This window comes from Pavona decussata, unplaced genomic scaffold (genome assembly GCF_977016875.1).
Source record: "Pavona decussata unplaced genomic scaffold, jaPavDecu1.1 SCAFFOLD_302, whole genome shotgun sequence".
NCBI classification, from domain to species: domain Eukaryota; kingdom Metazoa; phylum Cnidaria; class Anthozoa; order Scleractinia; family Agariciidae; genus Pavona; species Pavona decussata.
Window position 1 is genome coordinate 77,755 of NW_028145698.1, and position 23,230 is coordinate 100,984.

At 37.2% G+C, this 23,230-nt stretch overlaps 1 protein-coding gene across 4 annotated transcripts; it reads left to right on the forward strand.

Moving 5' to 3' along the window:
• Positions 1 to 3,418: 3,418 nt before the first annotated feature.
• On the forward strand, positions 3,419 to 22,007 carry LOC146454333 (transmembrane 9 superfamily member 1-like). 4 transcript variants are annotated; one of them, XM_085095465.1, is made up of 18 exons: positions 3,419 to 3,528; positions 3,599 to 3,688; positions 4,109 to 4,190; positions 5,333 to 5,437; positions 6,047 to 6,165; positions 7,422 to 7,531; positions 7,648 to 7,711; positions 8,823 to 8,894; positions 9,729 to 9,807; positions 11,969 to 12,052; positions 13,071 to 13,146; positions 14,137 to 14,186; positions 14,983 to 15,075; positions 15,848 to 15,958; positions 16,804 to 16,915; positions 17,658 to 17,708; positions 17,838 to 18,029; positions 19,548 to 22,007. In XM_085095465.1, exons 1-18 carry the CDS (start codon positions 3,436 to 3,438, stop codon positions 19,747 to 19,749), a joined length of 1,785 nt encoding a protein of 594 aa, XP_084951591.1. In that variant the 5' UTR covers positions 3,419 to 3,435; the 3' UTR covers positions 19,750 to 22,007. The 4 variants fall into 4 exon arrangements, with proteins under 4 accessions (XP_084951591.1, XP_084951590.1, XP_084951594.1 ...); XM_085095464.1 differs by lacking the exon at positions 13,071 to 13,146 and adding an exon at positions 13,187 to 13,262; XM_085095468.1 differs by having other exon boundaries at positions 9,729 to 9,798.
• Positions 22,008 to 23,230: the final 1,223 nt, after the last annotated feature.

Sequence of the window (23,230 nt, forward strand, 5' to 3'; positions counted from 1 at the left end):
AAAAAAACGAAACAAAAAAACAAACAAAGGAGGGGAGAGGAGAGGAGGGGAGAGGAGGGTAGGGTTATTCAAAATCATGGGCTTTGCTGGCAAGCGTTTCCATCTTCTTCTCTTTTCCGTAGTGCTCGCTGAACTGACGGGCTCGAGAAAAAGAGACCTCTGCCCTAGTCGAAACAGACTGGGTTGAGCATGCACCACGGCTACCTAGCGACCGAACCGTCACGTGATGTAGTGTTACTATGCGGACTCACTAAATGACAGCGGAGTAACTGGAAACGAATGCGCAAGAAACAGTGAGTTCAAGTCACGGTCAGCAAACAATGCAGGGAACATGGGTTTTGTAAGCGTCGTCTACGACTACGGACGGCGGTTGAATCAAAGTTCGTTTCGACCCAGGGCAGAGGTCTCTTTTCCTCGCGCCTGTCAGTTCAGCGAACACAATGGAAAAGACGCCTCTGCTAGCAGGGAAGCATGTATATATATATATAAAAAGCGCGCAGGAGGAGACAAAGTTCAAAGTTCGTTGAGGCATACTCATTCATCCCCCGGGAGTGGATGAATAAATAAACTCAAATAACAACATCAGGTCTGTCGCTATCCGGCAGTAGTTTTCACTAGCTGCACACCCGGTAGCGGTGCACATGAACGCATACGGACCAAATAACTTTGGGACTGGGGCCGAGCTTCCCTCGGCTCGTTCGCTCAAGGCCACTTCCGAGTTGCTGAGAGCCTCATTATGAAAACGAGACCAAGTGCCAAGCTTTTCATAGGAAAATTAGTTTTGTTTGCATAGGAATGAAGACTAATTTTTATAATAAAAACTTTGCACTTAGCCTCGCTTTCATAACGAGGCTCAAAGCAACTCGGAAACTCCCTATTCACCCACTCGACCATCTAATCATGAAAGGAATACAGGCTGGTCTACTTGTTGTTTGCTACTTGCACGAGTTAGAGCTGTTTGAGTTACCCATGTGTTTTAACGAGCGGTGTCTTAAAATTGCTTAAATTTTCCTAAAGTTCCGGGATCGTCTCGAAGGTGCCGATAACGGAGGAACCGACCCAAATATTTGTTCAAATCCATCTTTTATGTAATATATCAAACACGAGAAGGTGTGTTTCATAATAAATCCAAACACTGAGAAGTAGGTTGAAAAAACGAGGCGCAGCCGAGTTTTTTTTTAACGACTTCAAGGTGTTTGGATATCTGATGAGGCACACTTTCGATAGTTTGATATGGGTTCTCAAATGATCAATAATTCTTGGAGAAATTCAAGGTTTAAGATGGCAAAATTTTATGGTAATTAGGAACACGTATCCAAACCACGGTCACAGTAGTGATTTTCTTTGTTTTCTCTTGATGGATTATTAATGAGTTTGAGAAACACTGGCCGCAATTTTCATGCAAACTTGCGGCACAACCATGCGTTCCATAAAAGTACCAACATTTCAAAACTCAATAAAAACTTGAATCTCTGTTGATTGGGGAACATGGCGCTGATAAAATAGTTTTCGTTCGAGTGCATGGTAAGCGCTTGGGAGTTTGTATCGGAACTTTTTGAGAAAGTGGCCTGTGAACATATTATGGAAGTATAGAATCGAATAGAAACCGTTAGCATAAAACCTAATTTAATTATTGGTAGCTACTTAAGTAACTCATTAAAATGTACATTTAACTGTTGTGCGCTGGTGGGTGCTGAGTTTACTCTGTCAGCTCACCTCACTACAGGTACTAATTATAAATCATGGAGCCATTTTGATTGAACCATTCGCTCACACAGGCGATATCTTGTCCTTGGAAAACACCTCAATTCCCAAAAACCAGGAAAACTCCATGAAAACTGAAATCAGCTTGGGGAAAAGATCTGGTTCAAATTCCCCATCCGAGAGGTACGGTATACGGTCCAAAAATGTATCACCTCCTCCCGGGAGGGGGGGGGGGGGGAAAGATATGTTGAAGGTTCCAATTGATCGGCGCCAAGAGAGGATCAAAGGGGTCCCTCTCTTGATTAACAATAAAAATAAGATGGGATATTACTTTTCGTAGGAAAGCTAATTACGAAAACTAAGAACCCACCGGAAAAGTGACTGGAAGTCACCGGAAAGCAAGACCAATTTAACTGACTTTCTTTCTAAGAGTAAAGCTTTAAGAAATCATATACTTTACAAAGTTGTATATCTTGGTAACTTCCCCTCCCCCGATTTATAGCTGGGCACTGGTTGGTGGGTGGTATTCAAGCAGCATCAGCATTTCCGAGTGGCTTTGGCTCACGTAGTTTATCACAGTAAAGTCAAAAATAAGGGAAAATAACTCTACTTCTTTCATCCCCGACTCATCTTCAATAAAATGGAAAAACGAGAACAATAACCAGAATTCATTTCGTTTTCCTTTTCAAATTCAAATTTTGTAATCCCAGTGGACAGCAAAGAACAATAGCTCTAATTGGCATGAGAAAACAAAAAAATGAAGGATTCTGGTGGTTGTAGTAAAATGACGCCATAGTGAAAATAGATCATGTTGGTAGTGTCGACTGATATATCCACCGCTATATCGGTTGATATACAGTAAAAACCGGCATATATGCGGGTTTTTACTGTAGCGTTCTAGACTCGTCGATAGTCGGTGGATAGTCGGTCGTCCCATTACCAAAGCTAACAGGTCTTAGTACATTTACATATATTAGGCCGGTAAAATCGATAAGATATCACACCAACCGTAAAAACACAATAAATAGATAATAAATAAATAAATAAATAAATAAATAAATAAATAAATAAATAAAAAAATAAGAAAAGTAAATGAATGAAATATAAAATAATGATGCAAAAATTAAAAAGGGAAAACTACATAAGTTATACATAAAGCTGATAACCTATATTTAAACATTGCTAAGGAAGTTGATGAAACAATGGCCTCAGGGAGGCAGCTCCAGTCCGCTATAGTTCTTAGTTTCCGTGACAACCGTAACGTGGTTACGCGCATGCATTATTACTTTTAAAATCTTCTTTGCATGTTTACTTGCGAAAAATGAAGTAGTAGGATTATTCGATGATAAAAACAAAGGAAAGTTTGTAATATACCCTTGAAAGATGATTAAATGAATAAATGAACAAATTCAGAGTTGAGTTGAAAGGTAATTTGGCCACAGATTCGAGTGCTAACGTTTCGAGCGAATCGATTCGCTGAGATCGTGAAAAAGTTGGAGAAATCTTAGGAAAGAGAAAAAAATAGCTAAAATGCATAGTTACTTCTATTCTACAAAATTTTACACAGAATATGTGAACAGGTGTGTTCAATTTATTAATTTAAACTAGCTTTGTTTATTTGGAATTTTTCCTGCGTCAAAAAAAGTCACGAAGAGACTTGTTGCCATTAGTAACGAATTCGGGAGCCACGTTTCATTTTCTCCCATCATTCCTTGCAGGCTCATTTCCATCATGGCGACTCTCGATATTCTCTACTTGTGTATACTTGCTGTTTTTGTTTCGCCATTTTTCACTCACGCAGCGAAATTTTCGGCTGGGGAAAAGGTATTTGGAGCATCTTACATTTCTTTTTTATTTTAGAAAAGATAGCTAAACGTGATCTGTTCTTCTTCAGGTGCCACTTTACGTGAACAAAGTTGGTCCGTATTTCAATCCTCAAGAAACATATCATTACTACTCTTTGCCTGTATGCCGGCCCGAAAACGTAAGCTTTGTTTTGATTTTCTTGCATTTACAACAAGGCCTTATATTGATTAATTCAGGGACAAAATATTCCGTTCTCCAGGTATGTTTTCAATTTCCATCGTCCGAATTGAAACGTTGCAAGCGATCTCATAACACGCACCATGCATATCGCCAGCTGGACAAAGATTGCATTTTTACCTTAACGCAGAATAAATAACCATGCACGTTATTTTCATTTTTTTTAATTGTTTTTGTTCCTGTAACAAACAACAGATATTAAGAAAATTTTTATCTGAACCTAGAAATTTTCAGACCAAAAAAATTAAGCTTGAGCGTAATTAAAATTAATAATATTTTAACCCCTCCTGTTGTGATTCTGTCTCGATTCCTTTAACTCCTTCATTGAAGTACCTTCCAATTTATACCTTTCGATTTTTAGGTTGAGCATCGCAGTTTAACTCTAGGGGAAGTTCTGGATGGTGATAGAATGGCTGTTGCAATGCATGAAATCAAATTCAAAGGTAAATTTTTAAATTAGCTCTGGGATTATATTTTTCTGCTATTGTGTTGTTTAAGGTTCAAGTGTAAAGCTTATATTAGATAAATATTATTGTTATCTCTAAAAGAGTGGAAATTGTTGTTCTCAGTTGTGTGAATAATTATCCAATTTTCATTTTGCATAAACTGAATGCTGCGATTGACAGCGGTGTTCATGAATTATAATCATTATTAATAATTATTATTATTTGTCTCCAGTGGATAAATGTCAACTTGTTTGTTTGTTAAACAAAAATTCAAGAGACACATAATAACAGTAAAGTATTAATGGAGAGCCTGGGTGAAAGAGTTGTCACAATTTTCACAAAATGGCAACTGTTGTTCAGAACTTGAGTATATTTTCTGACAAGACTGACTGTGGAAAAGAATGGCCTTAGGCGTTTTCTTGGGTCAATGTGTAGTTCCAGAAAATATCCATACTCCCCCCACGGAAGGTTCTTTGTTTTGCATCCCCCTCCCCCAGGAAATTCCAGTTTAGCTTCATACTTTCCTTCTAAAATTTTGACTTTTAAGACCCACCCCCCCCCTAGGAATTTCAGATGACCTTCCATGGGGTGGGTATGGATTTTTTCTGGAACTGCACAATAAGAAAATAAAAGTTCTTCTAGTTTGTCTTTGCCCTTTTTGTTCATCTTGTTATGTTTGGTGAAACAGCTGGGTAGGGAGTCTCCATTATTCATGTGACATGACTGTATTTATTTATTGATTAGTCTGAGTATGCAATTTTCCAGCAATTTCATTTAACTTTACCGTCACGGTGTAGCAAAGTTTATTGTTGTTGCAAAGGTTATGGACTAGCCAATTGTGTTGCAAATTACCCAACCCTAAAAGCCCAGATATCAACATCCATTTTCTTCCTTCTGTTTTCTCTATATTTCTTTTGGTGATAGTTGGGAGAAATTGTTTTAAAATCATAACATTCGGTGATTGAGTATGTTATTCTCATCACCTGTATGTTTCATCAGTTACTGAAACTGTATAAAGGAGAAAATAGATTTTGTACCCTATTTGAAGGACTTAAATATTATTATAAAGGTTAACTATTGTGCTAGCAAACAGACCACCTCCGTCATCTTGTCTAAAAGCCTTTGTTTGTATTTTGCAGAGCCAGTAGACAACAAACAATTGTGTACTGTAAAACTTGAGAAAAAGGACATTGATCAGTTAAAGGAAGCTATAGAAGATCTGTACTACTTTGAATTTGTTTTAGGTATGTTTACGTACATTTATAAATTAATTTATTGCAAGTAAGCTTGAAAAGTCTGTAATTTTTTCACATTTTTGGCACTTCTCCACTGTTTACTGAACTTTCATAGCTTTTACATGAGTGCCACACAGCTGACAAATATTTTCTTTAACCTTTTATTTTTACTTATTGCAAGTGCACAGTCATGTAAAAACTGCAATTGACAATTGAGGCTGCAAGCCAAATTACATTTTACGCATATAGATTTCCACGTGCAAGGATTGTCGGGCTCGTATTGGTTGTAAAGGGCATATTTTTTATAAAGTCTGGGGTTTCGATAAGTTTTTAAGCAGATGGCAAAAACTACAAAGCAGGCGGCTAATGGAGGTTCTATTTTTACTCTAATGTTTATAATTTTGGCTAAAGTAGGTCAGCGGCAAATTTAGGTCAATTCACTTGACATAGAGACTGAATTTTGCCGGTTGCCGGCTCTTATTGAAACCCCTGTAAAGTATTCAGAGTCTGTCTGTGGAGGCTTTCAGTGGAAGGGAACTGTCCCTGATGGTAGAGCAAGAGGGCAGTAAGTTCCAAACCCTGCATGAGTGAGTGAAGAATTTTTCCCTTTTCCTTTAGATGATCTTCCTCTGCGAGGCTTCATTGGTCATCTAGAAGAAGGAGGCTTTTTGCCGCATACACACAAAGTTTTCCTGTGGGCACATTTAAACTTCAACATTGCATTTAATGGAGATCAGGTACATAAAGAACAATGGTTATTCCTAGAATGGATGCTCCAAAACAAAGTTGGACCCCATTTTGATTTTTACACAACATAGTATTGTTAATCCTCATAGCCCTGATGTAGACGAGAGCAGAAGCCATTTGTTAGGCAGGGAACTGAGAGAATAGAGCTGCATTTAAAGCATTTTAGGGTTAACCTCTGATCTACAGTACATTATTAAAGCTTAAGCACTGATAATTTGAAAATGGTTAGCTGTCTCTGAAATAAGTTAAAAATCGCAGATTTTGTCTGCTAGCCCTCGTTGGAGTCGTGGATATGTTGTAGGTTGAAATGAATCCAGGTTAAAATGATTTCAACCTAGGTTGATTTGTATTTTCCTTTGTTAAGGTTGGGTAATCAACATCTTAAACAAAGAAAAATACAAATCAACCTAGGTTAAAATCATTTTAACATGGGATTCATTTTAACTTACAACAGATATGGATAGGAGATACGAAGCAAATGACCGAGATTTGAGGCGTACGCTAATTTGACTTTAACTTTTGTACTGCTTAGTTTGAAATCAGTTTTCTATTATGTAAACATCGTAAGGTGTCCAACCTTGTTATGTAGTATCCACTCTGGTAACAACCAAAGAACAATCTTGTATTCAGAGTCCTCAGGCTCTTTGGCCAGCAGTTGGTTGCCAGGAGAGACTCTGGGATTCCGGCGACCAACTGCTGGCCAAAGATCCTGAAGACTCAGGGTACAAGATTGCACAAAGAATTGAAAAATAACAACAACTCAAACGAAGCCACCGTTCAAAATTCCGGGAAGGTGGCTTCTTAATCCTTTAAGCCCAAATAGCGATCAGCGTGTAATTTCTCTTTACAATAACACTACTTGTACAAACATACAGTTCATGAGAATACAGGACATGATCACTAAAGATACTGTCTCGATGTTGAAGCAAAGTCTCTGAGCTTGTACCATTTGAAATATAATTATTTATGGAGTTCTAACAGTTAGGAGAATATGAACGTTGATATTGAGATTCAAAGGGACAAAAGAGAGGTTTGCTTGCTTTAAACTCTGCTCTTCAGATGAAAAAAATCCAAATTCAAAATAGGTCAGATACAGTAGGTCTTGATCCAGATCTGAATTGATTAGCAATACATTAAATTTTTGTGTGCATCTTCATGCTCCAGGCAGGGGGAATTTTGACTTTCTGAAAGATTTTCCTGCCTTGGAACGGGGTTAAATGTGTCTGGTGGTTATTGTTTCCTCCAGATAATTTCAGCGAATGTGAGCACAACCAATCACCAGCCAGTGCCGCTTGACGATGTAGAAGTTCCATTTGAAGTGCAGTTTACCTACAGTGTAACATGGAGCTCTACAAAGTGAGTATACTCCTTTTATCTCCCCCTGTACCAAGGAACAAATTTTCTGTCTGTCTGTCAACACTGAAAATTAGAAGTGATCGATTATCTTAATGAGTAACTTTGTTTTATTGCAGCACACCATACTCGGAGAGACTAAAGTCAAAGGGAGCAGGATCTTTTTTCCCAAAGAGTTTGGAGGTGAGAGAAACCTATTATGTCAGCTACTGAGTGTTACTGTATGGTGATATATAAAAATGAGTCTTTTACTGGAAAAAAAAAAACACTTGTAAAATTCATACAAAACTACATCTGGGACCCGAGTGGGGTATTTTCAATATTCTCATTAGTGAGGATATTGATGACGTCATTTCGTATTTTTCATGGTTGTTTGTGCAAAAAGTAAGCAAAAAAAAAAAAAAAAAAGCTATTGATTTAGCTATATAATAAAAAGAAAATTATATAGTGGTTTGAAGAAATGAATTTTATTTTCTCCTGTTAAAACAATATTTTACACACTTGCTGCGCTCGTTCGCATATTGCCTTTACCACTTGAAAATAAAATTCATATCTTCCCGCCACCCTGTAATATCCCCTATGTATGATTCATGAATGCATTTTTTTCTAACACTTTGATGCAAACTGAAATACAAGAGCATGTGAAATATTTACTATTTTGTATTGAACCCCTTCATGTACATTATAGATCTTATTCATAAATGGAGGTTGATTTATTGTTCTAAACAAACAAAGCTTTAATTTCTGGATTAGAAAGGTGAATGTACTTGGCATGAAGTCAAAGTGTGGAGAACAATTTGTTGTTTACAGTGCAGATAAGGCTCTGGTACATTTTAGCAACTAAGTTTTCACCATTTTAAACCATTTTTTCAACCAGTGGTGCATTTCTTTAGGATGATCCAGATTAGGATCAATGGTCCAAAATCACTCATGGTGCATCAAAGGAACTGAAGAATCTCTGCCCAGAGTGGATTCCTCTGTTCCTTTGATCCACCATGATCCGAGTGATCTTGGATCATTGATCCTGATCTGGATCATCCCAAAGAAACACACCCCAAGTGTTTAAGCTGTGAACAAGGTGGACAACATTGTTCTCTCACACAGCTGGGAGCTTGAATGCTAGTACAGATGGCTTCCAGCCCTAACTGCCGTCAACGGTAAAAAATTTTGTCACTTCATGTTGCCTCTCTTCATCCAGGACCCAGTTGTTCAAAGCCTGGTTAAGCTAATCCTGAGTTAACATGAACAGGCCCTGTAATTATTAAGTTTATGAATAGATATGTTGACCTTTCAGATTCACTGGCTGTCAATTATCAATTCAGTGGTACTGGTCTTTCTTCTGATTGGATTTGTCGTCATTATTCTGGTAAGTGCACGATTAGCTTTGTTGATGCCCTTTCTTGATGCATCTCCAGATTGTCTCTCTCTATCTAGGGTACAAACCTAGTAAATAATCAAAGATTAGGGAGTGCGTTCGATGATCTCTCTCTCCTTTGCCAAGTTGGTGATGATGTCATCCGCCCCTGCAAAATCTGCAGGGGATGCCAGATACACTGTACGTGTCCCAAGATCCATTCATTTACGGCAATCAATGTTGAACCATACAATCTTGACTCCAATCCGTATTATGAGTACATTTTTTCTTCGTCAAAATGCAACAATGACCACCAACAAACCATAAGCAAAAAGGGAAACTTACAGAAACGTATGGCATTTTTACCGTAACCTTTTAACTACTCACAGTGATCAGCATCAAATTTCTCCTTGTGATATCAATGCTTTTTCAACCCCTGAAGTCACAAGAATTAAGGATATGATCACCCAAGGTGAATTTTCTTGATATTTTGATAACTTTTCCCCAGTATTTTTATAAGAAAAGTATGGGGACAAGACAGGAGAATTTGTTCTTTGATGTTAGGGATTAAAGAAGTAAACCCCAATAGTGATGAGCATCTAATTTCTCCTTAGAATGTTACTGCTTATGTTAACATGTGGGTCACGAGAAACAAGGATATGATCGCCCAAGATCAAATGGGCTGATGCTCAAACAAATTCTCCCAACTAATACCATAAGAAATTATAGACAGAAGTGAGAAGAATGTGCATCTTGATACTTACAGAGTTAAATTGTGGTTTTGATTGGCTAGTTTCCTTGTGGAGTTAGAAATTTTGTTGGTTGATACTGGGGCTTCTTTTACAGATGAGAGTACTAAAGAGTGACTTTGCAAAGTACAATATATCAGATGAAGAAGATATGCCTGACGACCTTGGTAAGTTATGTAAGTGAACTGCTGTGCTTGTGATTGCTCAACTGATATTATCAATGTTGCCCTCCTTTATGTACAAATAAGCAGCAGCCAACTCTAATGCTCTGCTACATTGCCTGGTGCACACAGCAACTTGGAAATGGCTTATTGGTTGAGCATGAATCTCAAAATAATTACTATGTCAGTGAAGAGAGGTCAACCATGAAATTGCACAAGATTTGGATTCTGTGCCTGACAAAGGAGTGCTTTCAATTGATGGATTTTAATGTGCAGTTTTAGAAAATACCCGCACCCTTCTCTGGATCCCAAATAGTTTGGAGTTTAGAGTCAAAATGCCGAAGATTTTAGATGAGATTTTTATTGTATTTTACACTGTTTACAAGGTATATAGTTACATATTTTACAGACGTAAGATTTAAGGAAAGTAAAAAGTGGTAAGAAAACACCAAGAAAATAATATGTGTGCAGTGACCAGAGTAGCCATGAGCTTTTGAGTTGGTCATTGCCATGTTTAGAGTAAAATAATGTGGCTACAACAAAAGTATGCATCCTCTATCCTCTATCATACATACATGTACATGTATACATGTATCACCGAAGCTTTTAAAGGAAACTATGAAGCTGAATTGGAATCTCCAGAGAGATAGAGGTGTAAACCAAAAGACCTTCTGTGGGAGGTGGGTGGAGGAGGGGGGGGGGTGCATGAATATTTTCTGGAGCCACACAATTTTATTATAAGAAAAGAGAAAGGCAGGCAAAATGAAGTAGAAAATGAACTTTGTAAAGAAAGTAAAAATCAAATAAAACAGATTTGAAGCCCAACAAATGCACTTGCCTTGCATAATTTCTACTTTAATTACATCCATTTTGAAATCACTGGTGATCCTCGGAATCTGATTGGTCCAAAATGGTGCAATTTATTCCCAAATTGCATCATTTTTTGCTCTAAATTGCATCCTTTCTTTAGCCCATCAAAATGGAAATGAAGTAACACAAATAGAATATTAATATTGACAATGATACTCTGTCATTTCAAAATGGATGTAATTAAGTGGTAATTGAACTTCGTGTCGTGCAATTTTGGTCTGATATCATACTTGTGATTTCAAATCAAACTCGCGCTGCGCGTTCGTGTGATTTTGAAATCACGCATATGATTTCAGACCAAATTGCACTCCACGCAGTTCAGATACCAATATTTAGCTGGAAATAAAATGACTTCTGTAGAATTAGTAACCGTGTTTAATTTGATTCTTGGCTTGTTTACATGGCCTTGGGTTGTTGTACGACACGGAAAGTAAAAGGCAAACTTGTTTTATTTTGTCACCCAGTTATATTCGCTGTGTGTTTCTCACAATGCCAACATTGTTATCTGTTAAATTTTACTTTCAAGTTTGTTGTTTAGTTTTGTTGATAATACTGTTTACACAATAAATACTCCTATTGTGAACATTGGTAAGGGGCTGTGATCTTAAACCTGAACGCATGTGCAGTTGATTGTTCCTTTGTGCTACCTAGTCACCGTGACTTGCAGGTTCAATTAGTTACTCAAAAAATAATTTGGTAGAGTTGCATAGATCAATCAAGGTTTTAGCCAGCAGTATGTCCAGGTGTCCTGGGGCTGAGCACTTCTTGAAAAACATTTCATGAAATTTCACTTGATCCTTTAACCCTTTAACCCCTAATATCAAAGAACAAATCCTCTTATCTTGTACCCATACTTTTCTTATAAGAGTACTGGATTAAAATATCAAGAAATTCACCTTGGGTGATCATATCCTTAATTCTCATGACCTCATGGGTGGTATAAGCATTGCTATTACAAGGAGAAATTTGATGCTAATCACTGTTAGGGCTTAAAGCCCGGTTAAAAATTTTACCAGAGGTATACCTGACTAGTATACCCAGTTTTCAGTTCCTGGCTTAAAGCCTGAGATCAATGCAATCTGCAAATCAGAATTTAGTGATGTGGAATGTTGATTGGTTTTGTTTAAGGTAAAATTGTAACTAGTCATGTAGTATAAGTTTATCCAGGAGTGTCTGTTGTTAATCCTTGGTAGAATTCCCCATAGTTTGGGAAGTAATCTCTACTAAAACTCATTGGGGATGTCTGCTTAAAGCAGGTCTGACTATAAACTTAACATGGCTGTAATTTAACTTTTTAATATTACAGATCAAGATGAGGTGGGCTGGAAGATCATTCACGCTGACGTCTTCAGGTTTCCACCCTACAAAAGCTGGTTGTGTGCTATCCTGGGTATGTTTTTAACTTTGAATCGTTTGATGCCATTAGCTGTACAGCTCTAGGTATCTGTTCCTATAGTGCCGACAGAAGTAGACCCTGATAATATACTATTCTTGAAATTCAGTTAAAATTCTTCTTTCAAACATTTGATCAGCAGGGATTTGCTGAAGCAACAGCATATAAAAAACCAGGAAAGATTTATTGCTGCTCGTTCACTGAACCTGCAAGGTGTTTGTTTAGGCCGTTTATTGTAATTTATGCTTATCTTGTACCTTTCCTTATTTGCATGCTATTTAACTAGTCTCTTGTTAATGTAGTCACGATGACCCCGAAACGTCAAGCAGCAATAAATCTTTCCTGGTTTTTTTAAATTCTTCTTTACTAGGATAATGTTTGTTAATCAGGTCAAACAAGTGTGGCAATAAAATTTCATTTTATTTCTTTCAAATTATATAAAACTTAAGAAGGCTAACATTATAATGTGCCTCTGATTGCTCCTGAAACAATACGAATAACAGAAATAATTCTTCAATTACCCCCTTTGCATTCCACTGCATATCTTCAAAACTATGCCTTCTGAACAGTGGGAAAAAAAGGATCATTGTTCGTGATCACCACCCAAAAGTGAGTGTGTGAGTAAAATTTGAGCCACTTTGGAGCAACTTTTTTTGGGGGGTAAAAAATATCCATTTAGGATACTTTTCCATCAGAGCCTTCAATTCTGTAACAATCATTTGTGAAGTTACCATCATTAGTAAAGACACCATCTTATTCTTATTCACAATCATTAGACAGTGAAGTCACCATCTTATACTTAATCGCAATCACTGGTAAAGACACCATCTTATACTAAATTTTTAATCAATCATTAGTGAAGTCACCATCTTATACTTAATCACAATCATTAGTGAAGTCACCATCTTATACTAAATTTATAATCACAATCATTGGTGAAGTTGCCATCTTATACTTAATCGCAATCATCAGTTGCGTCACCATCTCCATCTGGGTCATTTTTGTGCATGTTTAGGTATTGGCGCCCAGTTCATCACGCTGTCTATGTGCGTCCTGGTGATGCCCTTCATGGGAATGTTTAATGTCCATAGGTGCGTCACTGTTTGATCTAGTTCATCTGTTATTTCACAGGTGTTGGTTCTCAGTTTCTGACTCTTTGCTTCGGTATCATATTTTTGGCTTTGATGGGTTTATTTAATGTTCACAGGTAGGCGATAACATTATTACCATGCGATGCGCAAAAGTATGTCTTGACCACTTTGGTTAATTTACTTGCTTTGTGTAATTGACCACCCAATCAACATTTGAGGTAGCAGCCGAAAGCCAAGTCAAAGTGGCAAGTGAATTCTGATTGGATTTAGTGATTACTGAAAGTAGGTAAATAATCAAATGCGGTCTCACTTTTGGTTGCCATGGTGATAATTATATAAGAGTTGTGCTTCAATTACTGTAAGTTGTCACTTTGCACGCTTCAGGGGCTTTATTTTTTTTTACAACTTTCCGACACTTATTTGCCAATTTTCACAACAACTTCCATTTGAACCCTCCAATTGAAACCTTTTAGGTCATAATTATGAGCAAAATCTAAATTCTCCTAATGAGATTAAAGGAAATGATCACCCGACATGAAGCGTTTTGATTTTAAGCCAACGCACCATATAAAATACAGAGAAAACAATATAAATGTGGAGAATATACAGCTTGATATTGGTGCTTAAAGCGTATTGCTTGTTGTTCTCATATGAAAATAAAATAATAATAATAATAATAATAATAATAATAATAATAATAATAATAATAAAAATCCTCGTCAATTTTCTTCCCAGAGACATCAATATTCCTCTGTCAGTTGTTCCACTCTGAATATTGTATGGTGCAGCACAGCACAGCACAGTACAGTGCAGTACAGTACAGTACAGTACAGTACAGTACAGTACAGTACAGTGCAGCGCAGCGCAGTGCAGTGCAGTGCAGTACAGTACAACAGTACATTTACTTTTATTATTAAAGAGGGTGGAATAACAACCTATTACAGTCATGTATATTTAGCGGAAAATATATTTTTGTTGTTTTTTGTCTAGGCATGGATCCATGAATACCGCTGCTGTTCTACTTTACGCTCTCACCTGCTGTAAGTGCGGAGCCTGTAGGCTTTAGACAGAAGACGTTTAGTTACCTAAACTTAGAGGAACAGTTACATAATTATGAAGGTTCTTACAAATTATAGGCAAAACTTCAAAGTGAGTATGAGAGTCAGAGAGTGAGTGAAAAGAGACAATGAAAGTTTACAGCTAACAATAATTCCATGAGCACGCATTGGATATGAGATATTATTAAAAACTGCATCATTGTATAATGCAATTCGAGGGATTTGATTGGCTTAGCGGCCATGGTATATGAGCAATTATACCATGGCCGAGAAATGGCGACCATTAAATTGCCTTCTGGTCGTTCTTGCACAGCGAAATCAGTAAGATCTAGCAATATTTCTCGGTTGTTTTTAATAAAACAATTATTCCACTTGCGCTTGTTGGATATGAGTTGATTATAGCCAACTCGGCGCTACGCGCCTCGTTGGCTATCTATCATCTCATATCCAACGCGCGCTCGTGGAATAATTGTTAAATAGGCAACAAGGTGCCTAGTGCCGAGTTGGCTATAATCATACCATATCCAACAAGTGTGAGGGGAATAATTGTTTTCCTTAAACCAACCAAGAAATCTTGCTAAATTTTGCTGATTTTGCTTTCCAAAATCGAACATAAAATAATTTTATGGTCGCTATTTCTCAGGCATGGTATAATGGTTGATATACCATGACTGTTAAGCTTATCAAAACTCTGGAATTTAAAATTGTATTATCTATTGATCGTGTTTTCAATAATTTTCAATAATAATTTGATGATTTTTATTTTTTGTTAAACCAGGTGTTTCTGGATATGTGTCAGCCAATTTCTACAGAAAAATTGGGGGAACAAACTGGGTTTGGAATGTTGTTTTGACTACCAGTATTTTTTCAGGTAAGCCTGCTGATATATTTACCCCTATGTTATTTTTATATTTTTTCTTCTCTGCCCAAACGTAATGTATACTGAAAAGACAATGGACTTAATCAGAAAATACTGACAATAGAACCTAACCTAAAGTAAAGTGTGCACAACTGTTACTCTGAAAAAAACTTTACATGTAGTTAAATTTAAGTTAATATGTAGTTTCACTAAGTTAACAACAAAGAGCAGTTAGTGGTCAGAGTTAGATGTCATTGGTACATGCTCATGTGAGTCAGGCAGTAACATTGTACATGTAGCAGGCATTTTGGAGCTTCATCAGCTAGATTTGGCTGGTTTATAGTGCAGTTGTCTTGGTTCCTCTCCCCTTCCCTCTCTGTTTTCCACTGGTTGTCAGTGTGACGAGTGCTTGGATGCCTAGTGTGAGGGCTCATGGCTGGGTTGCGAGGATTGCCAGCCATTAGAGCAGTACTCAATCTAGGGGCTGGCTGGCCTCTAGTGGAAGCCCCTGGACATCCCAGGCACCCAATCTTCACTTAGCGATGCAGTTAGGTAGCAAATCAAAAACCAGCTGCTCTGGGAGATGGACTGTGAAATGTGAAACTAGATATTAAGTCAGTCTACTGCTGTCAGTTTCTGTTTACTGGGAATGTTGACACCAAAGCCATTAGAAAAATACTGACAGAACAGTTCTCAAAAACTAATATGAAACTTCAAAGTACTGTCAGTGCGCGCTATTGTCTGATGCACTTCCATAACTTAGTTGATTTTGATTTTTTTTCAGTGCCATTCTTTGTGATTTGGAGTGTTATAAACTCAGTAGCATGGTATCACCAGTCCACCCAGGCTCTGCCGTACACCACCATCATACTACTAATGCTCATCTGGCTCATTGGTTAGTTTTATTTTGTAAGAAGAAACTTAATTTGTATTGGTTTAAACAACAGATGAAGGCCAGGAAGTATGGACCCTTCTGCTGGGTAACATCTGAGCGCTGTTTTGCATGTACCTGGAATTAAATGCATTGTTCATATAAAAAACAACAACAACAACAACAAAAAAAACCAAAAACTGGAAGCCCATCTATTGTGAATTTTCTCCATCTGTAAGCTCATTAAAAATATTTATCTTAGCATTGGTTGGAACTACAAATAAGCATTTACATAAATTTATAAATGAATAAATATTGGCCGTTTTCACACTAAAGACGGATTATCTGTCAAAGACAGATAATCCGTCTTAGACGGATAATCCATCTTGATGTGAAAACGGGACGGTGTTCAATTTGGACGGATAATCGGTCTGATTTCATCTGTCTGATTATCTGTCTATTTAGACAGGGATAATTCGTCTTCGAATTCACACCTAGACGGGAAATGTATCAGACGGGTTATCCATCTAGACGGATTATCCGTCTCTAGTGTGAAAACGGCTATTATACACTTTGCATGCAAAAGGAGGGCACTTGGAAAAAATAAGAAATGTGTTCAACAGGGCTTAATGTGTTACCAAGGCTGTTGGGTAAGAAAAATTTCAAGGCGCCCACAATGCCAAAAGCTGAGAGGTTAGGAGCCCAACATGTGAACTGTTAGGTGCTGGTGCAAACAATTTAGGCACCCAGAGCATTTTCTTGGTGGCCCCAGTCTATTGTACTCCTGTTAGGCAGTAGCCTTGTTGGTTACTTACAGAATTTTTGTAAGGGCTGTTTTGTATTAATTGACTATTTCATCGCAACTTCAGTGGGTTTCCCTCTTACCATTCTTGGAGGAATTTTTGGCAAAAATTGGGCTGGAAGCTTCAATGCGCCTTGCAGGACAAAGAACATACCCAGAGAAATCCCACCGATACCATGGTAAGCAAGTGAATGACAAATGGATTGTTTTACTTGATGTTTCTTAGTTAATTTTTGAAGACTCCAGAATGCACTCTGAAGTTGCAATCCATTTTCATCCTGCCCATCCACAACTAATATTACAGTCAATCCACCTATGCATGACCAGTATTCCCAGAATGAAATGAACATTCAAATTCCTCTTTGTAATGTCCGGCATTTGAATGGAATGTTGAACATTTCTCTGGAAATCTTTTCGAAAAAGAGGTATTAACTGAAAAAAAAGTTTTCTATAGTCTATACTCTTATAGACCATAAAATGACATCACATTATAATGTTCAAAACTCAAGTGTGGCTCATGGTGTCATTGCCACGTTTTGAACATTCTATGGTGTTTTTTTTTATGGTCAATAAGAGTACAGACCATAGAAAACTGCCGTCATTTCTTTTTTACAACTACATGGAAAAATAACAAGAAGAATTGGCTTTATTCTCTGTTGAGAAAGTGCGCACGTTACATCTGAGGTCATTTGTTCTGTCTGTACTCTTATAGCTTCAAGCCAATCTGAGTGGTAAATATTTTGACAGTTATTAATTGTAAAAAGACACTTGTTTAGAGTTTGTGTGCAGTAGTAATATTTTTTTTAACTGGGCCATTAATTTTAGGGAACTTCTGTTGTTGCCCTTTGACTTATAAAAGAAATACTTGAAATTGCTGGCATATTCCATCCATAAAACTGTATTTGACTGTTTCTTTTTCAGGTATCGAAGCACTGTGGTTAGGATGACTGTGGGTGGCTTTTTGCCTTTCAGGTACGTTTTTATGAACTTACCAAACCATTGTTTTACTGTTTATAACTCACAGTAAAAATACTTGATGCTTGATACTATGTAGAGTTTCCTCCAGGATCAATCACTAAATTCTCCCAATTTTTTTTCTAGCGCCATATCAGTGGAATTGTACTACATTTTTGCCACCTTGTGGGGTCGTGAGCAGTACACGTTATATGGAATCTTGTTTGTAGTTTTTGTTATCCTGTTAAGTGTCACAGGATGCATTTCCATCGCCCTGACATATTTCCAGCTTTCCAGTGAAGACTATCGTTGGTGGTGGCGTTCTCTTATGTGTGGAGGGTAAGCTGGTTAATTTTAATTAGTTTTTCTTCTAAAAGTCATTAGTAATTCGAAAGCCCATTGACCTATCAAATGGTGGATAATACATCACATGCAATGACTTTACATTGATAAACCTCCTCCTTATTAGTATCAGCTGATAAAACACTCCCCATTAGTATGCGGTGTTTTTCTTGTATGCTAATTTCCAACGTTCACAAAAGCATGATTGTTATGAAGTCTATTGACACACGCTTTTCCAGGAATGTTTTTGAAGCCATTCAAAAAACTCGCAGCATGTTTTATCGGGTCCAAAACCAATCGGCTGCGCCTCGTGGTTTTAAAAACACTCCTGCTCGTTTTTTAAACATTACATAAACATTCCTTGGAATTTTTGTGGGAACATACTGCATAATTCTCCAAACCATGGTCTTCAGGCCGAAATGATTAAATCAATGCCCCTTGACAGTCCTCATAATAATAAGGGATCCTTGCCTCAAGCCCATACCCTTCCCAAAAAAATTGTTTTTGTTTGGACACCCCCTCCCCCCAACCTTCTGTAAGTTCTTAAGCTACCATTACACATTGAACTTTTAGCTGAAACTTGTGTGTAACGGCTCTGCGAAACAACTTTTAGCAGGCGTTGCACCATATAACATGGTCGGTTTCATGAAACTTTTTTGAACTTCCGTTGCGAGACAAGTTTCATGAAAAGTAGAACTGTTTCTACTTCTGCAACGGCTTGCAACGGCCGCAGTTGTGAAAAAAACAAAAGTTTCACCATGTAACACCACTTCGTGAAACTGGTCTCGTTCGCTGTTGCACACAAGTTTCAGCTAAAAGTTTCAACGTGTAACAGTGGCTTAAGCCTTATACCTTCCTTTAGTAACTTTGCCTCTTGAAACCCCTTAACCCTTGTGGTGCTGTTAGCTTGGTGTTGCAAGGTATTTTAGTCTGTTTTCAAAGCCAAGACAAGCACATTTTTAAACAAAAAATTCCATCCAATATTAAGTCCTCTCCTCCACCCTAAAAAACCCTTTAAAGCCCTTTGGGGGAATATTAATTAATTCCAGACTTTTTATTAGGATTTTACTGTTACCGTTAAAGAAAAACTTAACAGCCTTCAGTACAATAATTAAGTAGGAAAGATCCACTTATTCTTTTGTGGTAATTCTGGTTATTGTCATTCTGGTTCAGGAATAACTGACAGAATCAAGAGACTGAGTCAGTTCCCAAAAGAACACAATTGCACCTATTCTGATTGCACCGAAAAACTTCCCAAGAAATACAATTCCTTCTGTTCTGAGCAAACCATATTCCACTCATTCTGCTATCAAAGCAAAAATGAACAGCATTATTGGTCCCAAAAGAACAAAATATGAATACTGTTGATTTTATGCAGTACATTCCTCTTCTGGAATAGCCCCCCCGCCCCCACAAAAAAAAAAAAAAAAAATATTAATGCACTCTCAGTTACTATATGCATGAATTACAGCAGGATGAATACAAAGTGACAAGTACATCTTCTTTCTCTTTCAGTTCCACATCAATGTTTGTGTTCTGTTATGCAACATTTTACTTCTTCAAGAGGTCGAACATGTCCGGCATGCTGCAGACTGTACAATTCTTTGGTTACACACTTTTGACTTGCTACGTGTTCTTCCTAATGCTTAGCACTGTGTCTTTCTTTGCCTCCCTTAAATTTATACGGTACATTTATGTCAACCTCAAAATGGACTAATTAAGTATGTTACATAAGTTATTCTATACTGTCAGCATTGCCATTAGAAAGGAGCTGTTTGATGGGAGCAAGCCAGCCCTCTTTCAGTGTTCTAGAGAGGCCTTATTAACCCTTTATACCCTAACGGTGATCAGCATCAAATTTCTCTTTGTGATATCAATGCTTATTCAACCGCTGAAATCAGGAGAATTAAGGATATGATCACCCAAGGTGAATTTTCTTGATATTTTAATAACTTCTCCCTAGTACTTTTATAAGAAAAGTATGGGGACAAGATAGGAGAATTTGTTCTTTGATATTAGGGGTTAAAGGGTTAACAACGTGTTCAACCTGACAGTTTTACTGTTTTAAATACCCTGTCAGTTTTATGCAAATTTAGGCCTAAAACATGGAAATTTCTGCTTAATTTAGATGCAAATTTATAGTAAACTGATAGGCAAATTTTTATGTTAATGTATTAAATTTACATGATTTATTCAAATTTATTTATACAAATAGATGCTTATGTTTTCTGTCTAACTAGAACACTGTCCCTGCCTACCCCTGCTACCACACTGAAAAGTGGCCATGTTTAATCATTTAACAGTTAAATTTCATAAGAAATGTTTCAGTTAGTCATCTCCATTGTTCTCAGAAATTGGAGTGACACACAGATAAATTTGTTATACAGACAGGAGTGTTTTCCTGGAAAATACTAACACCACTTGTAAAATTAAAATTCATACCAACCAAACTACATCTGGGACCTGAGTGGCATATTTTTCATATCCTCATTAGTGAGGATATTGATAAATGTCATTTCCTGCTGTGTCACTGTTGTTTGTGCAAACAGTAGGTGAAAAAATGGCGAGCGATAGATTTTTCTATATAATAAAAAGAAATTTACACGGTGGCTTGAAAATATTTAGTTTATTTTCTTCTGTTTAAAACAATGTTTTACTCGCTGGGCTCATTCATAAAATATTGTTTTTACCACTCGAAAATAAAATTCATATCTTTGCACCACCGTGTAATATCCTCTGTGTATTGTTGCTGAAAACAGGTACATGCTCTGGCTTGCTTTCATTATAAACAGTCTCTATTGCCTTACTTAACCCCAGTATAAGATGGTAGTGGTGCCGAGGATTACAACTTCACATTTACAAATAATTCACCCTCCTCACTCCCAAAAAAAGTTACAAAATAATGTAAAGAAAAATTCCATAAAAATATTTCATAATGATTTGTTCACATTAGGGGTCCTGTAACAGCGACTTGCAGTAACTACAGTCAAGTTTCACGCCTCTGCTATGCCAATGAGGTTTATCCATTTTGAACTTTGTGGTACGTAACACAATGACAAAATTTCCGCACAATGTTTTGTCGCATGTTACTGCTATGTGCCACAATTACATGACCTCTGTGTGAGTTTAGCTCTTAGCTACTAGATTCCTTGATTAAAGTTACAAAAAAATCCCAGTTAGTAAGAATAATTTTACTAATTATTGTTGGTACATTGGCCTGCAAATAATAATTATTGCAAACTGACTAGACACAATGCTTTGCCCCCTAAATATTGTCTCACTCCACCTAAATTTGTGGTGGGAAAACTGTAATAGACTAGCTAGCTAGCATATCCCATAACAGTCAATTCTTGTTAATATACAAACTAGAATTCACCATGCCATATGCTCCTTTTAGTAGTGGGGGAGGGGTGGGTTAGGGGAAACTGGTGTACTAGGATGCCATTTGAAGGTTAGTAGTAAAAACAGGAACAGCAAGGCATTTCTCAGGGGACAGGGGGTAGGGGTTAAAAATGTAATTTTAGTATTAATAATTGGGGATAACAGTGAGGCTATGAAGCCTCTTAGAGAAACTTTCGTATGATTTCTGCAGGTCCACCCCTTACTTTTGTACAATATTTTGTGGAAACTAAATTTTAGTAGTATTAGACAAGTGTACTAGGTGGAAAAGACTGAGCTTTTTCCTTTCCTAGAAGACAGTAAATATATATTTGTAGTTGATAATGTAGAGTCCAAAAACGAATTTGCAACATTAATTTCCAGAACTAAATTTAAACTTGAAGCAAATTTCACAGGTTGAAGGTGACAGTATGTTTATTGTAAACGTGCATGTATTTAAATGGTTGTTGCAGTGGTCAAGTCAGAGTTGGGTCTAGTTTAGTCTTGTATGTATGTTTGACTGGTACTTAGGTATCAGTGATCGGATTTGATTTATTTTCCGTGTATACGGAGATAAACTAAAGGAATAATAAGAAAGTTGTAAATTTTGTGGTGCATTTCTATATTTAGCAGATTCCTTTTGTTTTAATCTTAAAACACTTTAAGAAGGAATATTTACAGTATATATATTTTCTTCCCATTCTTGTTGTTAGTCTTGTACCCATCCTCGGAGACTTAAGGGAAGCTTGTCAGGTGGAGGGGATTTTTTGTGGACGAACGTTTACTTCTCCCAATCTTGTAGTAAACTTTCGTCCACGAAAATCCCTTCCACCCGACTAGCTGCCCCTAGGTCTCTGAGGATGTCTTGTACCCAGATATTCTCACTCTTTGGGAGAGAACATCTGGTAAAATCCATTTTACCCTATAATGTGTCAGAAATGTGATACATTATAATTTACTTGACTGCACATGTTCGACATTCGCAGCAAGGAGACTGCATGCTCATAAATTACCCAAGGTGGATTTTGGTAATAGGGAGCTTAAGCAGCAACGACGGCAACGGCAACGAAACGTCACCTGGAAATATAACTTTATTTAATTTGTCCTACTTCGCGATTATATCAACTCGCTCAACTTTTACAGAAGTGGCGAACTATCCAGGAACCAAATTGGTAGGAGTGGCGTACAAGTTAAGAAAGAAAATGAAAAATTCACTGCCGTGCATTCACGTTCTCCACAAAACCTTGGATGTGGTCATTTCGCGTTGTTGTTTTGAAGAGGAGGACAAAGAAATGTACCAAAATGTAAAACGCATGTGCAGAGCGATTGTTTTTTCTCATTAAACCTATTGTTTTGAGGCGTTGTCGTTGCTGTCGCCATCGTCATTGCTTAAGCTCCCTATCATTTCACCTATCCTATTCAGGAAAGGAAAGGAAATGAATGATTTCAAGTTTCTGAGAAAAGAAGAGTGCTTTGTTTTGTTGACAGTGGTACTTAAAGTGTGCAGGCTGTTTTACATGTACAAGTTAGTTGTATGCGTCAGATTGCCAAGCAAAATTTTTTACCAAACATTGAGCAGAAAGACAATTGATGCCAGAAAAAATGTATGTGTATATGAACTAGTTATAGGTTAATCCATGCAAGAAACCACTTTGAGTCATAATTGCCAATTAAGTATGTTGTTGTAAAGCTTGCATCTACACATGTTCAAAGAAAAGGTTTGAAAGTTTGCACGAACATGATGACTCAACTTGCAATGGGCCATTTCCATTGACCAATCAGATTGGAGAACAAGTACGGTAGGTAATTATTTGGTTGAA

Bases quoted from the DNA above. Each gene is read 5' to 3' on its own strand.
- LOC146454333 (XM_085095465.1), top strand. From the start codon at position 3,436: ATGGCGACTCTCGATATTCTCTACTTGTGTATACTTGCTGTTTTTGTT. The intron at 3,529-3,598 runs GTATTTGGAGCA...GTTCTTCTTCAG, and splicing joins AATTTTCGGCTGGGGAAAAG to GTGCCACTTTACGTGAACAA. The intron at 15,076-15,847 runs GTAAGCCTGCTG...ATTTTTTTTCAG, and splicing joins GACTACCAGTATTTTTTCAG to TGCCATTCTTTGTGATTTGG.